Genomic DNA, 22232 nt, shown 5'->3' on the forward strand with positions numbered 1-22232 from the left:
AATCATCAAGAAATTCAGTCAGCTAAATGTGCCAGGTTATTGGGATTTTACTTTATTGGACTTTGCAACAAGATGTAGATAGGTTGAGTGAGTTAAGGGGTGACAATTTGGCAGATCTGAGTACTCTTGTGCATGAATTTCAAAAAGTTAGCATAGAGTCATAGAGCAATACAGCACACATACAAGCCCTTCGGCTCAACGAGTCCATGTTGACTACGGTGCCCTCCAGCTAGTCCCAATTTCCTGTGTTTGGCTCATATCCCTCTAAGCCCCGCCCCTGCCATGTACCTGTCCAAGTTCTTCTTAAATGATACTATATACCTGCCTCAACCACTTCCTCTGGCAGCTCGTTCATATATGACTACCCTCTGCATGAAAAAGTTGCCCCTCAGATCCCTTTTAAATCTTTCCCCTCTCACCCTAAATCTATGCACCTTAGTTTTGGACTCACCTACCCTGAGGAAAGGACCGTTATCTATGCCTCTCATAATTTTAAACACTTCTGTAAGGTCACCCCTCATTCTCCTATGTTCCGAGGAATAGAGACCTAGCCTGGCCAACCTCTCCCTATAACTCAGCCCCTCCAGTCCTGGCAACGTCTTCATAAATCTTTTCGGCACTCTTTTCAGTTTAACCAAGTCCTTCTCATAACAGGGTGACCAAAACTGTACACAGTACTCCAAGTGCGGCCTCACCAACAATTTGTACAACTGCAACATAATATCCCAATTCCTGTACTCAGTGCCCTGACTGATGAAGGCCAGCGTGCTAAACACCTTTTTCACCACCCTGTCTACCTGTGACACTGCTTTCAATGAACTATGTACCTGTACTCCTAGGTCCCTGTGTTCTATTGCACTCCCTAATGCCCTACCATTCATAGTATAAGTCCTACACTGGTTTGACTTTCCAAAATACATCACCTCACACTTATCCGTATTGAAATCCATTTGCCACTCCTTGGCCCACTTTCCTAACTGATCAAGATCCCTCTGTAACCTACGATAACCTTCTTCAACAACACCTCCTAATTTTGTGTTGTCTGCAAACTTACTGATCAAGCCTTGTGTATTCACATCCAAATCATTCATATAAATAACGAACAACAAGGGTCCCACACTGACCCCTATGGCACACCACTAGTCACCAGTCTCCGTTCTGAGAAACAACCTTCAACCACCACCCTCTGCTGCCTACCGCTGAGCCAATGTTGAATCCACCTAACTAGATCTCCCTGGATTTCATGGGACCTAACCTTCCAGAGCAGCATCCCATGCAGGACCTTGTCAAAGGCCTTGCTAAAGTCCAAACAGACAACATCCACTGCCCTACCCTCATCTACCTTTTTGGTTACCTCTTCAAAAAACTCCAAAAGTTTCATCAAGCATGACTTTCCACACACAAGGCCATGCTGACACCTTCTAACCAGACTGCCTTTCCAAATGCTGGTAGATGCTGTCCCTCAGAATTCCCTCCAGTAACTTCCCCACTACTGATGTCAAGCTGACTGGCCTGTAGTTCCCTGGCTTGTCCTTGCTACACTTCTGAAACAACGGAACAACATTAGCCACTTTCCAGTCTTCAGGAACTTCACCAGTGGCTAACAATGAAGCAACTATGTCCACAAGGGTTTCCACAATTTCTTCTCTAGCCTCCCACAGAGTCTAAGGATGCACTTGGTCAGGCCCAGGGGATTTATCCACCTTAATGCGCTGTAAGGCTGCAAATACCTCCTCCTGGGTAATATGAATTTCCCCCAAAACATCTCCACTAATTTCCATTATCTCTTGAGCAACCATGATTTTCTCCTCAGTAAACACAAAGGAGAAGTATTCACCCATCTCCTGTGGCTCGAGACGTAGGCGGCTCTGCTGATCTCTAAGGGGACCTACTCTATCCCTGGCCATCCTTTTACTCTTTCTATAGCTAGAGAACCTCTTGGGATTTTCCTTAACCTTACCTGCCAGATCCATCTCATACCCTCTCTTTGCCCTCCTGATTTCCTTCTTAAGGGTGTTCTTAATCTTTTTATAGTCATCAAGGGATTCACTCGTCTCCAACCTCCTAAACCCAATGTATACTTCCTTCTTTTTCTTGACGAGAGCCTCAATATCCTTTGTCAGCCAAGGTTCCCTAAACTTGCCAGGTTTACCCCTCACCCTAACAGGAACATGCTGCTCCTGGACTCTTGTTATCACACTCTTAAAAGCCTCCCACTATTCATTCCTTTCCCTTCAAACAGGCTCACACAATCGACCAACCTCTGCTAGATCCTGCCTAATTCCCTCACAATTAGCCCTGCTCCAGTTTAGGACCCTAACTTGTGGACCTGTCCTATCCTTTTCCATCACTATCTTAAAACTAATAGTATTATGGTCACTAGAGCAAAGTCCTCTCTGAATGCTACTTCTGTTGCTTGCCCTATCTCATTCCCTAAGAGAAGATCCAACATTGCACCCTCCCGAGTAGGGTCCTCTTTTTTGACTCAGGTGACTTCCCTGGACACTTTTCACAAATTCCACCCTGTCCAAGCCCTTAACACTCTGGGCAGTCCAGTCAATACCAGGGAATTTAAAATCACCCATTAACACAACCCTATTATTCTTATAACTATAAGCAATTTCTCTACACACCTGCTCCTCAAGTTCCTGCTGACTACTGGGGGTCTATAATACAGCCCCACTGGAGTGACCCTCCCCTGCTTGTTTCTAAGTTCTACCCATATGGCCTCACTGGATGATCCTCCAATGACATCATCTCTAAGTACTGCTGTTATGTCATCCCTTATCAAACAGGCAACACCCCTCCTCGCTTACCTGTACTGAAATTGTTACAATTCCACAGGGAACTGGTGAGGCCACACCTGGAGTACTGTGCCCTTTTTTAAAATAAAGGAAATGCTGGCGTTGGAGGCTGTCCAAAAAAGATTTGCTGGACTAATTCCTTGGATGAGAAGGTTGTCCAATCACCAGTGGCTAAAGAAATCAGACATATTCTTTGGAGTTTTGAAGAATGAGGGGTGGCCTTATAAAATATACAAGATCCTTAGGGGACATGACAGGGTAGCTGTTGAGATGTTTCCACTAGTGGAGGAAACTTGATCGAGGGTTCATAGTTACAAGATTAGGGGATGGTCATTTAAAACTGAGGTGCATAGGAAACTCTCACAGTGGGCATTGCATGTCTAGAATTTTCTTTTCTGAAAGGTTGTGGAGGCATTTAAGGAGGAAGTAGATATATTTTTGAAAGGTCAGGGATTTAAGGTCCATGGGTAACTGATGCAGAAGAGGAAATGAGGCCTGGGGAAGACCAGTCATGATCATCCCAAATGGCCCAGAGGCCTACTCCTGCTCCTATTTTCTTATAGAGTAACAGAGTCACACAGAACAGAAACAGCCCCTTTGGTCCAGCATGTGCATGCTAGCCATCAAGTATCCACCTATCCTATTCGTTACCTTCCCATTTTTGCTACAACATTGACTATACTTTGAAAATACTTGGGGACATCTTGAAATGGGCATGAAATATGCTTTATCATTCCAAGAATTTCTGTCTTTGCAAAGACTGTGGTACCGTCTGACAAGAATGAAGGAAAATCATTGTGGAGGTAATATCTGAACTTTTCCCAACCAGTGGCTGTAGAGCTTCTAGCAGAGACGTGTGAAGAATAACACATCCCGACCTTTACAATTTCATATCCATCACATCAAGCAGGGGAAATTGGAAATAACGAAAAAACTAACACCTAAATACCATTCCAGTGAAAGCATTTGGTGTAAAAGCATTCTTTTACCACAATGTGGCATTGTGCACTGATAAAATGTTGAGAGCAGGCTAAAGGTCAATGTATATTTAACTTTTGTTTGGGCTTCATAAAATGAAACAAACCAATAATTTTTTAATTAGACTTCTGAAGTTGAAATATAAATACAACAAAATACATAAATATAGTTGACCTTAGAAATAAAATCATCAATTATCACTCCCAGAAGCAACCTGTGAAAATAATCATGTCACTTTCATTAGTACCTTCATATTTTCAGCACTGAATAGGTTGGCACAACAAAAATGAACTGCATCTACGCAAAATAGAAGCCACATTGAGACAACCATTAAGGATCATTTAAATACTTATCTGCAGAGGATGCTGGCAATGAATGCTAATATCTTTCAAGGCAGATTGAAAGTTGTACTAGGCAGGTATGAACACAATTGCTGGATTTTGTATCTTTAAAATGGACTTCTATCTGAGTCTACTGCAAACTTGTACCATTTCTATAAATGTGGTACTGGACCTGTAACCCAGTGGCTGAGAGTATACATGTTACCATGCCAAAGTTAACTCTATACTTCAGATAATTTGTGATATCAGTAAACTACCTCGAAGCATGTTGGACTGTCTGAAATTGGGTCATTAATGTCTTTAAGGAAAAGATGCCTATCATCTGTAGGCAGTCTATATTTGACTTGCAATCCGATTTGACATCATATTGTCCTGATACCCTCTGGAAAGCTGTGAGTAGGCAACAAATCTGCCCCAGACAAACTTAACAGAGGGAGGAGTCCACTTACTGTATGTTAAATAGGAGGATCCAGCAGTGATTTAGAAGTATGACATGGCATTGAAGGAAACAGCATAAAGGGGAAGAAGAGGCCCCATGAACAGGTTACCAATAGTTTGTAGAGTGCAACAGAAAAACACACAAATGCAGAACTGGGCAGTGAGGGACAAGGATTGATTGAATGCCTGGGAGTAGCTGGCAGAGTGGAAACAGAGTAACATAGTCTCCATTTTAAAACAAAATTACAACATACACACAGGTAGCTATAGTGTTTCATGCATTTGGATGACAGGAGTAAACTTAGGACCTGTACAACAACAAAAGTAAACAATAAGCAGCAGTTACATGACTCCAGAAGGTATAACCATCATTTTATTTTCATAAAGTGTCATTAATGTTATTCTGTGATTGGAAGAACTGATCTGTTGTTGTCTTATCCAACCAACATCCACTCAATTTAGAAAATCCAGTTCAGATTCCATTCTTCAACTACTCACGTTAAAACACTGCACCAAATGCTGGAATAAAATTCCAGAAGATATGTAGAATAGTAAATATTAAATTTAAACTGGAAGCCAAAGAGAATATAATCAATATTTTCATTTTTGTAAAATGCATTGAATTTAAAACATTATACAAATACAAGATTCTAAAGTTATCACATAATAAAATATTTGTTTCCTTAGCTAAATAGGCAACAAGAGAAAGCAGAAGTTGCCTTGATCTGGCATTGATTACCATACTTTTTAATTATTCATGTGTGTAGCATTAATAAGTATGCATTAAAGATTAATCAATATTTGAGTAAATAAGGTATCAATACCAAAATACTGAGAAGCCTAACAGGCTGGAGTGAGGATCCACCGTTGGGATTGAGTGAGCAGTCTGTGTATGGTTCAATACAAGTAGCATAGGCAATCACGTGAGCAATGTAATTCTCCTCGTGTGTTTTGTGGAACAGATAAGCCATGGGACCTTTGGCAAAAATTGCCACATCTTCCCCACCATGAGTTTCGGAAGGCAGTGGAACCGCAGTTTGTTGCTTATAATTCTTGTCCTCTGCAAAAGAGAGGATATTTCATCTTATTATGACAACAGTACACTTAGTATTGGATAGTTGGCTTGCTCTTTAAATGTTTATGTTTTATGGGGGTTTTAGGGTTGTTGAGCAATTAAAATATTGGACACATTCATGCAATTTGGAAAAAAAAATCAACTGCGAGTTAACAACACTTTTAAACAACAATCCCATAAGGTGTACAATATTAGTGCAGGCATTGAAGTAAAAAATCAGCCAAGATTTTAAAGAGAGGTGGAATAGACATGAAGAGAAAGTGGCCTACTCCTGTTCTTATTTCTTCTTTTCTTGTGTTCACTTAAGCATGGCTGGACTGGCCACATAAAACAAATGCAACCCATTCAAATCAATTTGCAACTTGCTGGATCTACAAAACTGTAAACCATTATGGCCCTGTGACTGTCAAAGCAAAATGTTCCACCCCGATCCTTCCTTTCTTTTGTATGTTTTCCTTCCCCTCTTAAAATCCCTCTCAACCTTCCTTTAACATCCCCAACACCACCACCATATTCTCTAATCCTATTTCCATCTTTATTCCTTACACCATTTTCCCTCTTGCCTCTTCTCATTCCTTTTCCCTTGATCAAATTACTAATCACGCACCATATTGAAAACTACAGGAGATTTACTGGTCATAACAGGCATTATTCTGTGAAACTGACATAAATCTGACGATACACATATATACCACTAGATGGAGATTATTATAATTCAGAAAGTGCAAATACTTATATATTTTCACACAGAAAAAATGCTTTGTTCTAGCTTCCCAGGAATAAAGACAGTAAGATCTATGTGGATACACACATTAACTATTTATATCATTATAATATCACTGTATCAGACAGAATTGTCAGGTAGCAAAGACTATTACATCAACCTATTTCATTTAATCTGATTTTTGCATTATGTTTCAAAATTAAAGCAAATCAAAGTATTTAATGGCAATACCAATGGGCTTCTACATGTCTTAATGAAGACTATCACTTTGATAAAATTGAAACAAGATTGTCAATGTTTCATCTAAAAGCTACAATGTTCCTCAAAATCTACAAAAACGATGGAGCAAATCCTGCTGGCTGGAGCAACACACACAAAAAGAGCTGGAGGAAATCAACAAGACGGGCAGCGTCTATGGAGGGAAATAAACAGTCAACGTCTTGGGTCGAGACCCTTCATCAGGACTGGAAAGAGGGCAGAAGCCAGATTAAGAAGGTCGGGGGAGGGGGAGGAGCACAGGCGAGCAGGTGATAGGTGAGAAGGGGAAGGTAAGTGGGTGGGGGACGGGGGAGGTGCAAGAAGCTGAGAGGTGATAAGTAGAAGAGGCAAAGGGCTGAAGAAGAAAGAATCCAGTAGGAGAGGGTGGTGGACCATGGAATAAAGGGAAGGAGGTATGAAATAGATGGGCAGGTCACGAGGGCAGGGGAATGGAAAAGAGAAGGGCAGAGGGGGCCACAGGAATGAGGGAAGACAAGGGGGGGGGGTAAGGAGGGAGAAAAAAGGGGGTTAGAGAAATTGATGTTGAGGCCATCAGGTTGGAGACTACCAAGGCGGAGTATGAGGTGTTCTTCCTCCAAGCTGCACCTGGCCTCAACGTGGCAGTAGAGGAGGCCATGGATAGACATGTCAGTATAGGAATGGGATGTGGAATTGAAGTGGGTGGCCACCGGGATATCCTTGCCCTTGCGGCGGACGGAGCGAAGGTGCTCAACGAAGCAGTCACCCAGTCTGCGTCAGGTCTCACCGATGTAGAGGAGGCGGCACTGGGAGCACTGGATGCAATAAGTAACACCCTTGGATTCACAGGTGAAGATAAGATTTCTTTATTAGTCACATGTACCGAAACACACAGTGAAATGCGTCTTTGCGTAGCCTTCTGGGGGCAGCCTGCAAGTGTCGCCACACTTCCAGTGCCAACATAGCATGTCCACAACTTCCTAACCCGCACGTCTTTGGAATGTGGGAGGAAACCGGAGCACCCGGAGGAAACCCATAGCACTGTCTCACCTGGAAGGACTGTCTAGGACCCTGAATGGTGGTGAGGGAGGAGGTGCAGGGGCAGGTGTAGCACCCATGCTACACCTCCCATGCTACAGCATCCCACACTGCCGGCTGGAACTGCCTGTTCCAATTGGAACTGGCGTTTTCAGCCATTCAATAAGTCTCAGATGTTCACACATATGCTGTCTCAAACATCACTATGCTTCATTGGACTGCATCTGGAATCTGGTGGCAGAATCATGTCTTGCTGGGATTTATAATATTATACTGATAATCACCATTCGGATCCTGCACATGATCACACCAAGAATAGGATCTGAATCCTCATTGATTTCAATGGGAATTCCAGCCCTGTGGTTGAGGAGGCAAAGGTGAAGTAATTGTTTTTAAAAACTGTTAAATATATGATCAGTTTTTAATAGGAGAGAAAGTTCTGCCCTAGAATTGCCTTTTGTTTAAGTCTGTCAGTGACATTCCGAGGGAAAGGTTTCTGTGTCCTAGTTGCCACTGAAACATTCCATATCTAATGCAGAAACCATGGTCGATGACTCTAGATAGTAGGCCAGAACCAGCACAATTCAGCTCCTTAAATATTAAACTCTTTCTTACCATATGAAATTGATGTTATGTTTGTTCGTGTGCCATTTACAATTGCATAACCAGGTCCATTTCCATACAAAATGCTTGTAAATGGCTTATCATCCACTGCATTGAACGGTGCTAATCCTGCATTTGAAAATATTATTGTTTTTATATCATTAGTTAATAGCTACCTGAGCAATGAATACATTCAGTAATTGATCCAAGCCATTAACAAAAAGTAATTTATTTTCTTTCCTGTATACAGACTAAGAATTTAACCATAATTTTTAAACACTGTATTTTGGTTCAACATAGCATTAACAATATAAAAGTTACTGTTGAATGAACAAATTCAAACATTTAATCTCATTTTGGTGCATATTTACTCTGAGTTTTGTTAAACCATCCAAAAAAGCATAACATTGATGAACGAAAAACAAATATCTAAATCTTCCTCAGTATTCTTCAACTGGATTTGCAATTTCATCATTACATTTCACAGTCAGCTTTTTAAATTCTGTCTTGTATCTATTAGATTACTAAAATTTACAATTAATGTGCACATATTTGAACATTATATACAAACCAGGACCTTATAAATTAATTTGGTCCTTAACTTTCATAGACCAGCCTTATATTGTTCAATTTTCTCCACAATGGCATGTGCATGATGATAGCAACTGCTAACAGCAACTGTAATCTACATGGAATATCTAAGTACATGATGAAACCACTTAAGGAATAGTATTAAAACAAATCTAAACGCAATCTGAATAATTGTATACTTTGTACATTAATTATAAAATATTGTAAGATCCATAATTATTAAATTTCCAAAGTAAAATCTAAGCTTCTAAACTAGATGTTAACCTTGGACTAATATAATTCTAACAGCTTCAGATAAAGTCATAAGAACTGAAACATCAAAAGAACAACTTAACCAAAGTTGTTTAGTCACCTAAAATATCTTGCTTCAGCTCACACACAGCTCCAACACTCCCATTTCTTATCACATAACATTATATAACCTTACGTTACAGACACCATTCCAGCCTTAAATCTGCTTATATCATTTTTTTTCTTTTCATCAGTTATATCATTATGTAAAATAAATTACATGTGAAATCGAAGCAAAGTCTTTATGTGGCTAAACAACTTAAGACTTATTTATTCTTATTGATGTTAAAGTTTTAAGGTGTAAATGTGACCTGGACTAATAAAGGGGATTAAAGGAATGTTATCTTTGTTCAGAATCTTGCTTCCATTCTGAAGCACATTGATGAAAGTTAATCAGATATTACTTGGTCAGACTGGGAAGCTTTAAGGAGCTCCCTATTGTTCTACCATTGGCAAAAAAAAATTGCAAATAAAAAGTGCTGCTAAATAGTTCTATGAATTGGACTTTCTCAGAACTCCTTCTTTCAAAGACATTTCCCAACTACTCCCATCCTAACCAATTAGTTCCTGCTAGATCTTCAGAGCATGTAGAAGTATATTGTTATTTTTCATTTATTCAATAAAATATTTAAGTTGGCTGATATTGATTAGTCTAAAGAAAACTTGACAAAATTCATCCTAATTGTTTACATGAAAAAATCCAAGTGAACAAAAATATTCACTGATACAGAGGAAATAAAAGTTCAATTATTCAAATAACACCCAGTTGAATTCAATTACTATATTTGGTAAATGGAAAATGGCAAATAGGTCGGCATGGACATGGTGAGCTGAAGGGCCAGTTTTTGTGTTGTTCAAATCTATGGCTCCATTTTTAACAACAAAACTATTACTAGGAAGAAACCAGAAGATAATAGTCAAAAAGACAAGATGGTGAACATTTCCTTTGTGCACAACATGTAACAAAATTGTAAAATGGACTTATATAAGAATATGTCTATTTTGCACAAAAATTGTACGCACATCCCACGCAAGTTCATTTTAGAATCTTGTTACATGTTGTGCACAGAGGAAATTTCTCACCTTTTTGACAATTAACCTTCTTGTTTCTATCTTTCATTAGTTCTGTTCTTAAAAAATAGTGATTGAATTCAACGGAGTGCTGATTTGAATATTTGAACTTAATTATTTTGCATTAGTGAGTTATTTGATATGCTTATATAAATTGTAAACGCATGGGATGAATTTTGTCAACATTTTCTTCATACTAGTTGATATCAGAATATGTTCTCACTCAGTATTGTGTCAGAAATTAGTTATCATAATCCATAACAAAAATGTTATATGTTAGCATGTTTTTGGAATTAATATTTCTCATTTAAATCATTACAAATTTTGATAGATTTCACAAAATGAGGGAAATTTTATTTTTTTCTTTTGTCAACTAAATTTTCAAATGTAATTTTTTCATGCAACAGCAACTTGTATTTACATGGTTATTTAAATGTAATAAACATTTGAAGCTTCCTGTTAAGGGATTTTTCCAACAAAATTCATTAATTTACGTCTACTTCATTTTCCATTAAGGGAAACATAGTGTTACTCACCAAATATTGGATTGCCACGATAAGTTTTTCCACCAAAACTAAAGACATGTGAATGATCGGCAGTTACAATGGTAAGAGTATCAGACTCATCGGTCAAGCTACCAGCTTTTTCAATAGCTTCATCAAATTTTACTGCTTCAGTTAAGGCCAGCTTTGCTGTTGCATCATGGTGTCCATGGTCAATTCTCCCACTTAAAAAGAAGCATAATATTTAGTTTAACACACATGAACATTCAAACTTGGATTGTTGCACATAGATAAAATGGTAAGCAAAGCTCCCTGCTCGGAAGGGCACTTTAGCTAACCTGTACAATTGTGATACTGCATAAAATTTGTGGCAGAGAAGCAGTACATTCAGCTTAATAGGTCTGCACTAGTATGGATACAAGACCATTTGGAAAATGGGCCATGGTGAGAAAAATTTACCAAGGACTTAAACTACTGAAAATGACATGTTCCACTTGGCTAGCTATGATCAGCTCTTCAAGTAACATTGTCAATTTACTGCAAAAATTGTTGTATTATTGTTCATGTCCAGTAACATATAGTCATCATCAAGAAGTGGCTTTCTCCTTGTAAATTCAAATGCAGGCCCACAATGGGAATGAGAGGATAGTGTTCCAAATCCCCATGAAAACTGCTGATATATGGAAGAGTGAAATGGAAAACAACAAAAACACCCTCCTTAATGATGCCAATGTTTCTTGCATCACCAGCAACTCATGCAAATCTATGGCTGCTAGTTACAAGGATTTCAACGTTCTTCACTACTTCATCCTTCAAAAATTAGTTTTGTGATGTGAAAAAAATACATTGGGATACTGATTCAAGACTGTAAACCATAGCATTTTTATCAAATAAAACAAAGGGTTAAGCTACTTATCTTCAACAAAAAGGAAAAATCCCTTAGAATTCTTACTGAGAATTCTAATGGCTTTTTCAGTCATTTCAACGATCGATGGATCCATTGCCTTATTTCGATTTAACTCAAATTTCATATCCTTGGGTTCAAACAAACCTAAAAACAAAATAAGTTATGTCAATTACTCATTGTTTAATAATCTTGAATATTTGTGGGAAAATGTTAACTTTCAAATTAAGCTCACTTAATCCATTAACATATTGAATATGCATGGATAATTGATATCACTATGATGTGCATGCTTTTATGATTAGTGGATTTCTAAGACAGTTTTGAACTGAGAAGTTGCTACTTTCTGATTCTTCCCTTATTTCGCAGAAGTGCTGAAACAACAGCATCTCAAATGTCCTTAATAGAAGTTCAGCAGTTTCTCATCTCTCAACTGTAACTGTTGGGAATAAAATTCATCAGAATACTTGGATAGCTAATTGACCACAAAAACACTGTTGCACAAAGACTATTGTTCATTTTCAACCTATTATTTACAAATGGTACGGAAAGAAAGAAATATATAATTTTTTTCCTTTCTCTTTCAGGACATCTCAAAGTACTTTCCAGCCCAGGAATGAAGTCACTGCAGTAATGTATAAAACATGGCAGTCATTTATGACACAGCAAGCACCCATGTGCTGTAAACTGTCCTAGTGAACAGGTAACCTGTTTGTTTTTGATTGAGATTTAAGATTTGACCAAGACATTGAGGCCAAAATAGTTTCAGCCCTTCACACAAACGGGTGCTGATTGCTTCATTATCTCAGGAGTTATGAACGGAACTGAAGAATGAAATCATCAGGAAATGTGCCCTCTTTTGATGATATGATTGAAGAAAGAGGTGAAGAAGCCTGGGATCCAACGCTGATGAACAGCCTCAGTATTGTTCTGGGCTGGCGTGATCAGCGTCCAACAAGCACAATAATCTTCCTTGTATAACTCAAGTCAAGAGGGATGAATTTTCCCTGATTCCCAATGACTTCAAATATACCAGAGTCCCTTGATGTCATACTTGGTCAAAAGCCACTTTGCTGCCAGGTGCAGCCACTTTTTCATCACCTCTGGTTAAACTTTCATGAGGCCTAGGCCCAAGTGGGTCAGGTAGAAAAAGCTATTGGTAGCACTGTTGAAAATCTGTTTCATAACCTTAAGAGCAAAGAGCAAACTGATGGAATAGTAATTAGCTGCAAAGTATTTGTATTGCTGATGCAAAGGGGCAACTTCCCATTTAGTCTGGTACATAATCAGCAGCTAAACTGAAAAGGCTAGCAGCATGGTTGGCTTTGAAGTACAAGTCATCAACATTACAGCCGGAATACTGTCTGGTCATGTCGCCTTTTACTGTATCTCATGTATGCAGTGTGTCATTTTAAAATGTGGAGAAAATCAAGTTGGTGGAAGACTGGCTTTTGTGATGTTGGAGACCTTGGGAGGAAGCTAAGATAGACTATTCAACCTGGCCCAAAAGGAATGCACCCTTGCTTTAAGAGGTCAGATTGGTGGGAAATCTGCCTGTCCATTTCTAACAAGGACAAGCCTGTTTTCTTTAAAGGTGGTGTTTTTTCTTTCATTAAAGCAACTCGCCCTTCACAAGTCTGACTTTTGACAAAATTGACACCCGAACACAGGCTAAAAACAATTTTCAAAAATAATGTTCTGATATTGCCCCATTCTAATGATGTGAAGATTTTGCTCCAGATTACAGAATATGCATTCTCAATTGTATCTGAAGAGAAATTGAGCCTATCATATCAGGGCAATACCACTGAAAACTGCCCTTCAGATGAGACATTAATCCAATGCCCGATCTGGTTCTTTAGGTGTACTCTTGTTTTTAAAAAGAAGAGCATGTCCTGGGGAAATCCTTCTAAACTAGGTTATCTGGTCACTATCATATTGCTAATATGGGAGTTTGCTGTGCACAACTTGGCTGCGCCAGAATTCCGACATTACAAGAGTGATTACATTTCATAAATAGTTCATTGGTTGGAAAGAACTTTGACATGTTCTGAAAGAGATGAGAAAGACATTAAATAAATTCAAATATTTCTTTCTTCCTTTGACGCAACTTCATCAGAAGTAAGTTTGCACCTGTTAATCTGTTACCGTTCTCTAAGTATATTTTAACTACTTTCAGATTAAGGTCAAGAAAGAATCGACACTACAACAAGGATCCAAGTAGTGCTCCCATAGTCTTCCCAAATATTGGTGTGAGGGATAACTTATGGTGGACTCACCCATCAAATACTTGGTTTTCTGTACATCAACAGCATCAAGTTGACTTTTGTTCCATACATATTTTGCATCCTGGAAGATAGTAGAGTGCAATGCATTAGAATTGGTAATATAAACATTGGTTAAAGCATTCAATGGAATGTATAGTATGGAAAAATATCAAGTAGTACTTTTCTGTCTTTAAGCCACATTTTAATCAAGTTTTTTGTATCATTTCGTTCACCATCCTGCCAACGGTTGTCCGGATATTCAGGATCATGGGTTCCGTTTGGAGTCATGTACTTTCTTCCTCCTCCAAGTATGACCTGGAAAAATAAATATACAATCCTTTTTAAATGAGAAAACTAAATAATACCCATTGCAATTACTCAGTAAATGGTGCACGTGCAGGGACCCTTTCTGTTATTCTGCTGACTGTATGTCATGTGCCTCAGAATTAGGTCCAACCATAACTACAGGTTTAATATTGGCATGATTAAAAAGTCATCAAGTTTAAATTGGTACCATTTTCACCTCTCAGCAAGAAGGCCACAGGTTCAAATCTTACTTTGAAATGATCATTTGCTTAGGCTGACATTTGAGTCCATAATCAGCGTAAAACTGAGGCCACTTTTGCCCCGACAGTGAAGCATAAAAAAAATCCAATGGTTGCCACACTACAGGAAGGATGTGGTGAAGTTAGAGCAGGTGCAGAAAAGATTCACAAGGATGTTGCCAGGACTGGAGGGCTTGAGTTATTAAGAGAGACTGGATAGGCTGGGACTGTTTTCTCTGGAGCAAAGGAGGCTGAGGAATGACCTTATAGAGGATTATAAAATCATGAGGGGCATAGATAGGGTAGGTAGTCACAGATTTTTTCTCCCAGATTAGGGGAGTATGAAAATTGAGGGAAAAGGTTTAGGATGAGAGGATAAAGATTTAAAAGGGATCTGAGGGGCACGTTTTTCAAACAGAGGGTGGTGGGTATATGCAACAAGTTGCCTGAGAAAGTGGTAGAGATAAACACAACACAACATTTAAAAGACATTTAGACAGGTACATGGATAAGAGAGGAGGCACGTCAGACTAGCTTAGTTCGGCATCTTGGTCGGCATGGATGAGTTGGGCCGAAGAGCGTGTTTCTGTGCTGTACAACTCTTATGACTCTAGATTGCAGTTAGAAAAGGAGCAAAAGTTCTCCCTGGCCAAAGGTATTTCTTTAGGCAGCACCAAAAACACATTAACTAGATTCAATTTGCATTCATTCTGCAAAATTCATTCTTGCAAGCATAAATTTTGCTTGCAGTACTCATTTTATTTGTAGGACCTTCCCTTGTGCAATAAGCTGCCATGCTTGCCAAGTTATCAATTGTGGCAGGACTTCATCAGTTATTCCATGATTATGAAGTGCTGTGGCATGCTTTCATGATGAAATAAGAAGTTTTCCAAGTTACTTAAAATTGAATTGGATTGAAATAAGGGCATGATCCACACAAATTTAATGCAACACCAGGCACAGCCATGCCAAACTAGTGGGTTGTGTGCATCAGTCACGGCTCTGAAGGCAACTTCTCTGGATAGGAGGGGAGATCACTGTTGTCCAGCGGGGACTGGCGGTGATTCCAGGGCTGCCAGGGGTTGGGGGGGGGGGGGGGCTGGTCCATAGTGGCACAATTCCAGTGTTGAGCTGAGAAGAGTACTGCTGCTCTACTTGGCTTCCTCTGTAACTGCTGTGGTCTGAAATGTGGGCAAAGCTCATATTTCTTTAAAATAGTTTTATTACATTCCCGTGAAATCAGATGGAGCAGGAATATTTGACTGAGTTTCCAATCAATTTGAACCCCACTCCAACCTAAGCATGATGCCATTATATATCTCCCTACAGTCAGGGTTCAGTTAGAAAGTTGAAATTCTTGGGGCATTTGTACATAGCAGGTGGTTGTGATTTCAACTTTTGCTTGCGTAGAGGACAAATACATATCCTCAACACTTATAGGGCCAAATGCTCTGTTTCCAAGTTATGATAACTGATCAAATCCAGATTACGGAACTTGCAAAACTCAAAGGATTGTGTGTGAATGTCAGTAGAGACTGAAAATTGAACTCTTTCTTGTGGTTAAGAGTCCAACAAACACATTAGCTTTTTTGTGTGGTCTCAAGGAACCCTGTTAAAAGTGTACTTAGTATTTATTGCAAGTGAAATGGTAAAGTTATTTTTCTCTGATTTTCTGTGTCTGTCATCTTGTTCATATTTCATTAACTGTTTACGACACAATCATAAAAATTTTCAAGTTAATAATTTCTGAGAGTACAGATGCAATCTTCCATTTAGTTGGTACATTCTTTTGCTTCCTGAATGGAATTGAGGGCAACATAGATTAGAACTGAAAAGCACAGAATCTACAAAAACTTTCTTGAGTGTTAGAGACTAAGAGGTGACCTAGTTGCGGTGCTTTGGAAAAGTTGAATCTGATGTGTCAGAGCACAAGACTACATTACAGCCAGCCCGTCAGGAGCAAAATCAGGAAGCGCTTTTTCCACACGGAACACAATGGATACTCAGAAAACTGGGGTTTCCATGATTTTTGTTGGTAGAGCCTATTAAGAGGTATGGGCCAATAGGAAAATAGAATTCAGATGCTATTTAGGAATGATTGAATAAATGGTAGGAAGGTTCCAGGAAATGAATACCTTTCATTGCTATCAGCAATCCAACTAACTTGACAAAACAGAGATGGTTGTCAAAAGTAGTAGAGAAAAAATTATAGCTGTGTGTCACCTGTGTACATATGGAAGTTGCCATGTGGCAGCATACAAATGAGGAAAGTGAATGGCTTAAAGATAGAACTCTGAGTAACTCCACAAATAACTTGCCTAATGAAGGCAGCAAGTCATTGATGGATGTGTTCGGGCTTTGGCTGGATAGTTAGGAATGGAAACAAGTGAAGATAATGGAGGAGGGATTGGAAAAGATTGGTACGGTGAACCATGTAAAAGGAGTGATTGGGGCACCTCAGTCATGGAGAAATGCAATGATGACATTCCAGTGTCAGCAAAAGTGGAGACATGGTAGGAGAGACTCAAAGATAGAGTTGTGGGAAAGGTGGCCATGGACTTTGAAGATTTCAATACTTCCAAAAGCATCAGAGAGGAGCTAGAGGAAGTGGTTTTAATATCTGAGAGAACAGAACCACTTATAATGCCAGCTGACATCTGGTCACATAGGAAAATTACTTGGTTGATCATCCAAATGAACATTAAAAAGATAAGAAATAGGAGCAGAAATAGTTTATGTGCCTCTCAAGCCCACTGCACATGCAATAAAATTATAACTGATTTGATCTTGGCCTTGGTCCTTATAAATCTTGATTACCCCATAGTCCAAGAATCTGTTGATCTCAACCCTGACTCGATTCATTGATTTAGCCTCACAGCTCTCTGGTTAGCAGATTCCAGAGATTCATCACCTAATGACAGAAACAGTATCACTTTATCTCTATCCTGAATGGATGATCTCTTATTCTGAAATTATGCCCCAGTTCTGAATTTCTCCATGAGTGTAAACATCATCTCAGTTGCTGGGTGGCCCCAGAATTTTAGTTCAGTGGAAATGCATTGAGGGATCGAGAAATGGACTCAGAAAGAGCAAAAGGCATAGGTATCAAAATTATACGGCTCACATTATAGGACCAAAATCATATTTTCAAAAGAAAAATTTGGGAATGAATTGAATGAAAAACCTTTTGATTACATAGTCAAAAACTTTAATACTCAATATTAAATTTAGTTAGTAAGGTAGGAACTAAATCAAAAATAAATCTGCAATGTATATCACAGCTATATCTTATTACCCAAGTATCTGAGCAGAGAAAGAAAACATCTGTAAAATAATAGTGAATGCTTCTAGTGAAATACAAAACTACCCAATGTTAAAGCAGTAAACTTACGATATTGTTGATCTTGTGTTTATTTCACAGAAGGATAGCTCAAACTGTAGTACTTGGCAATGAAATGGTGGTTACAAATTGTAAACACAACAATGCTAGATTTATACTGTATCTTTGGATAATAAAGTAATCTTATTTTGTTATGATGAATAATACTTAATAATTACATTTTGAGTCATTGTACATATCAAATAAAGCAGTGTTAGTGTTTTATTGCTTTGTTGGTGGTTCTGCAAATGGGAACTAAATTATGTTGTTTTTTAGAAAGTACTTTTGATTTGGTTGAGTAACTAAGTATCATTTGGATTTGATTCTGAAATAAGCTGAAGAAATTCCCCACAAAAAACTCCAGACATGGATAGTGAAGCCCTTTCTTTATTATTTACCTTCAAGATCTGGGGAGGGGATCTTGGGAGTATGAGAGAGAATTCATTTGATACATTTTAGCTCAGATTTTCAACATATCAGTATTCATGCCAATCCTGTGATCTCTTTCCTTAAAAGAAATTTAGCATCCATAAGAAAAAAATTGTTTCATGAAAAGACCTGGTCCCAACAGTTCTATCACATCCAGGCACCAAGATGAAAGTCTATCTTTATGAGTAAACATGGAAAACTTGCATCAATTTCACTTGGTCAGAGAAAGAGGCTCTTTAGAGGACTTATTTGTACTATTATTGATTTTCATATTTCCATATTTTCTTATGACAAAGAAGGAGGCCATTTAGCTCATCAAATTCATGGCCGCTCACAGAGCAACTCCAGTGTCTCACTAATTTTCCGTGTAACCTCGTCCTCTTACGCTGACATGCACTTTCTCCAGAGTTTACCATTTATCTGTACACTAGGGGCAATTTACAATGGCCAATTAACCTATCAAACGGCATGTCTTTGGGATGGTCGAGGTAAGCAGAGAACCCTGAGGAAACTTATGCAGATGCAAGGAGAACATGCAAGACCAACACAGGCAGCACTGGCAGTCAGGATTGAACCTGGACTGGTGGCACTGTAAGGCAGCAGCTCCACTGGTTGTGCCACTGTGCTGCCCTCTCTCAGTCAAAGAGTATCAATATTGGCCAGTTCCTCTGTTTTCAACTCTCCTGTAAGTCATTAAGTGTGGAATTGGTACATTGACCTGCAAGGAGCAGGTCATAAAAGGGAGTAGACCATTCAAGAAATGATTCATAACAAGGAGCAAGTTGTACTGAACTTTTAAACTATGATAGATTAGGTATTGATAGTACACACAACACATTTGGTAAGTAGGTTTACCACAGCATTTCTCATGGCAAATCCAAAGAGAAAATGGATTTATTTACTGGAATGAAAACAAATCACATGAAGAACAAATTGCTTGAGATCTGACTGCACAAAGTTTTTGCTACTTCACATTAGAATAAATAATTCTGTAGAAGTACAAGCAATTTAATATTTTCATTATTCAATCTACTTCCTTCTTATCTATCTGTGGTTATAGAGTACTTATAAAGATAGGTTAAACATAGAACATAGAACAGCACGATACAGGCCCTTCGGCCCACAATGTTGTGCCAACCTTTAAACCTCACCTGAGACTATCTAACCCATTCCTCCCACATATCCCTCTATTTTAAATTCCTCCATATGCTTATCTAGTAATCTCTTGAGTTTGACCAACATATCAGCCTCCACCACCACCCCAGGCAGCATATTCCATGCCCCAACCACTCTCTGGGGAAAAAACCTCCCTCTGATATCTCCCTTGAACTTCCCACCCATTACTTTAAAGCCATGCCCTCTTGTATTGAGAAAGAGGCGCTGGCTGTCCACTGTCCATATCTATTCCTCTTAATATTTTGTATACCTCTATCATATCTCCTCTCATCCTCCTTCTCTCCAAAGAGTAAAGCCCTAGCTCCCTTAGTCTCTCCTCATAATGCATACTCTCTAAACCAGGCAGCATCCTGGTAAATCTCCTCTGCACCCTTTCCAACGCTTCCACATCCTTCCTATAATGAGGCGACCAGAACTGGACACAGTAAGTGTGGTCTAACCAGAGTTTTATAGAGCTGCATCATTACCTTGCGGCTCTTAAACTCGATCCCACGACTTACAAAAGCTAACACCCCAGAAGCTTTCTTAACTACCCTATCCACCTGTGAGGCAACTTTCATGGATCTGTGGATATGGACCCCTAGATCCCTCTGCTCCTCCACACTACCAAGAATCCTGCCATTTACTTTGTACTCTACCTTGGAGTTTGTCCTTCCAAAGTGTACCACCTCACAATTCTCTGGATTGAACTCCACCTGCCACTTCTCAGCCCAGCTCTGCATCCTATCAATGTCCCCCTGCAATCTTCAACAATCCTCTACACTATCCACAATGCCACCAACCTTTGTGTCATCTGCAAACTTGCCAACCCACCCTTCTACCCCCTCATCCAAGTCATTAATAAAAAATCAAGAAAAGCAGAGGTCCCAGAACTGATCCTTGTGGGACACCACTAGTCACAGCCCTCCAAACTGAATGCACTCCCTCCACCACAATCCTCTGCTTTCTCCAGGCAAGCCAATTCTGAATCCACATGGCCAAGCTTCCCTGGATCCCATGCTCTCTGACCTTCTAAAGAAGCCTACCATGTGGAACCTTGTCAAATGCCTTACTAAAATCCATGTAGACCACATCTACTGCGCTACTCTCATCAATCTGTCTGGTCACCTCCTCAAAGAACACCATCAGACTTGTGAGACATGATCTGCCCTTCTCAAAGCCATGCTGGCTGTCCCTGATCAGACCATGATTCTCTAAATGCCCATAGATCCTATCTCTAAGAATCATTTCCAACAGCTTGCCCACCACAGACGTAAGGCTCACTGGTCTATAATTCCCTGGACTATCCCTACTACCTTTTTTGAATAAGGGGACAACATTCACCACCCTGCAATCCTCCGGTACCATTCCTGTGGACAACGAGGACTCAAAGATCCTAGCCAAAGGCTCAGCAATCTCCTCCCTCACCTTGCAGAGCAGCCTGGGGAATATTCCATCAGGCCCCGGGGACTTATCTGTCCTAATATTTTCTAACAGCTCCAACACATCCTCTCTCTTGATATCATCATGCTCTAGAACGTTAACCTTACCAATATTGTCCTCAGCATCATCAAGACCCCTCTCGTTGGTGAATACTGAAGAGAAGTATTCATTGAGGACCTCACCCACTTCCACAGCTTCCAGGCACATCTTCCCACCTTTATCCCTAATCGGTCCTGCCTTTACTCCCGTCATCCTTCTGCTCTTCACATAAGTGAAAGATTAACCACTTTTGTTCAATGATGTTAGAAATAGCTGAATTATTCAAGTTATTAAATTTTACCTTTCATTATCTGTATTAAGATACAGGAAGTACAGTAGTGCACTGGTTAAGTTACTACACCTAACTGCCCAATTTCTGGACCAGGGACATCAATTTGAATCTTGCCATGGCAGCTAGTTGAATTTAAATGCAAGTAATTATATAATTATCTTGGATCTTCTTTAATAAAAGCTAGTTTCAGAAGGATAGTCATGAACCCGCCAGATTATTCTGAACCCTATCTGGTTCCCTAATGTCTTTCAGGGAAAGAAATCTGCCATCTGGCCTAAATGTGATTCAAGACCCACCACTGTGGTGCCTCTTAACTGCCTCCTCAGTGCAGCAGCAATTACAGATGGACCATAATGCCAGAATTGCCAGTAACACCTGTATATTATGGATGAATAAATGAAACAGAATTACTTGGACACATTTTTAAACAATTGCAGCCATACGGACAAAAAGTAGAACAGTTAAAGTAGTCCCACAGTGCTTCTCTTCAGAAATCATTTCTCCAAGTAAAAGTGCTCTATCACTTTTGTATTGGATTGACTGTTCAGGACAGCATGACAAATTCATAATTGCAATGTAGATTTCAGTCATTAACAAATTTGTTAATGTATTGTTCCAGGCATGAGATTATGGTTCTTTAATCTGCTACTTAAGTAGAAATAGATGGAACCCAATTGGGAGTGCAATTTATTCCAAATTTATACTCATTTGCACACCCATTTGCTGATATCAAATCTCTCTTAATTTTTTTTGCCTATCTCATAAGCACACATTTGGAGGAAAAAGTTTGGAATTAGCATTAAAAAAATCATGACGAGGGAAAGCATGGAGAGTGGTGGATGGGATTCCAGCATGGCATTGGAATAGAAACTATTGAAAATACTCAACAAATCAGACAACATACTTGGAGAGAGACATTTCTGGTTGGTGATCTTTCATCAGAACATTTTTCTCTCCACAGATACTGCCTGGCCTGTTGAATATTTCCAGCAGTTTCTGTTGTTGTTTTAGATTTCCAGCATCAGCAACTTTTTGGAATGGTTGGGACTGGAAATGATGAATTAGTGGGAGGTAGAGTGGAGGAA

The 22232-nt window shown here is 39.2% G+C and overlaps 1 protein-coding gene across 1 annotated transcript in view; it reads right to left on the reverse strand.

The window, feature by feature from the left end:
* Positions 1-5019: 5019 nt before the first annotated feature.
* LOC127571548 (intestinal-type alkaline phosphatase 1-like) overlaps positions 5020-22232 on the reverse strand; it is a 28009-nt gene continuing 10796 nt past the window's right edge. The window contains exons 4-9 of the mRNA XM_052018023.1: positions 14046-14180; positions 13878-13947; positions 11607-11745; positions 10728-10918; positions 8251-8367; positions 5020-5621 (exon numbers count right to left, since the gene is read on the reverse strand). Of these exons, the coding sequence (XP_051873983.1) occupies positions 5356-5621; positions 8251-8367; positions 10728-10918; positions 11607-11745; positions 13878-13947; positions 14046-14180 (918 nt within the window). The 3' untranslated portion in view covers positions 5020-5355. The remainder of the gene's footprint in view (positions 5622-8250; positions 8368-10727; positions 10919-11606; positions 11746-13877; positions 13948-14045; positions 14181-22232) is intronic.

The sequence above is a fragment of the Pristis pectinata genome, chromosome 6 (assembly GCF_009764475.1).
Source record: "Pristis pectinata isolate sPriPec2 chromosome 6, sPriPec2.1.pri, whole genome shotgun sequence".
Taxonomy (NCBI): Eukaryota; Metazoa; Chordata; class Chondrichthyes; order Rhinopristiformes; family Pristidae; genus Pristis; species Pristis pectinata.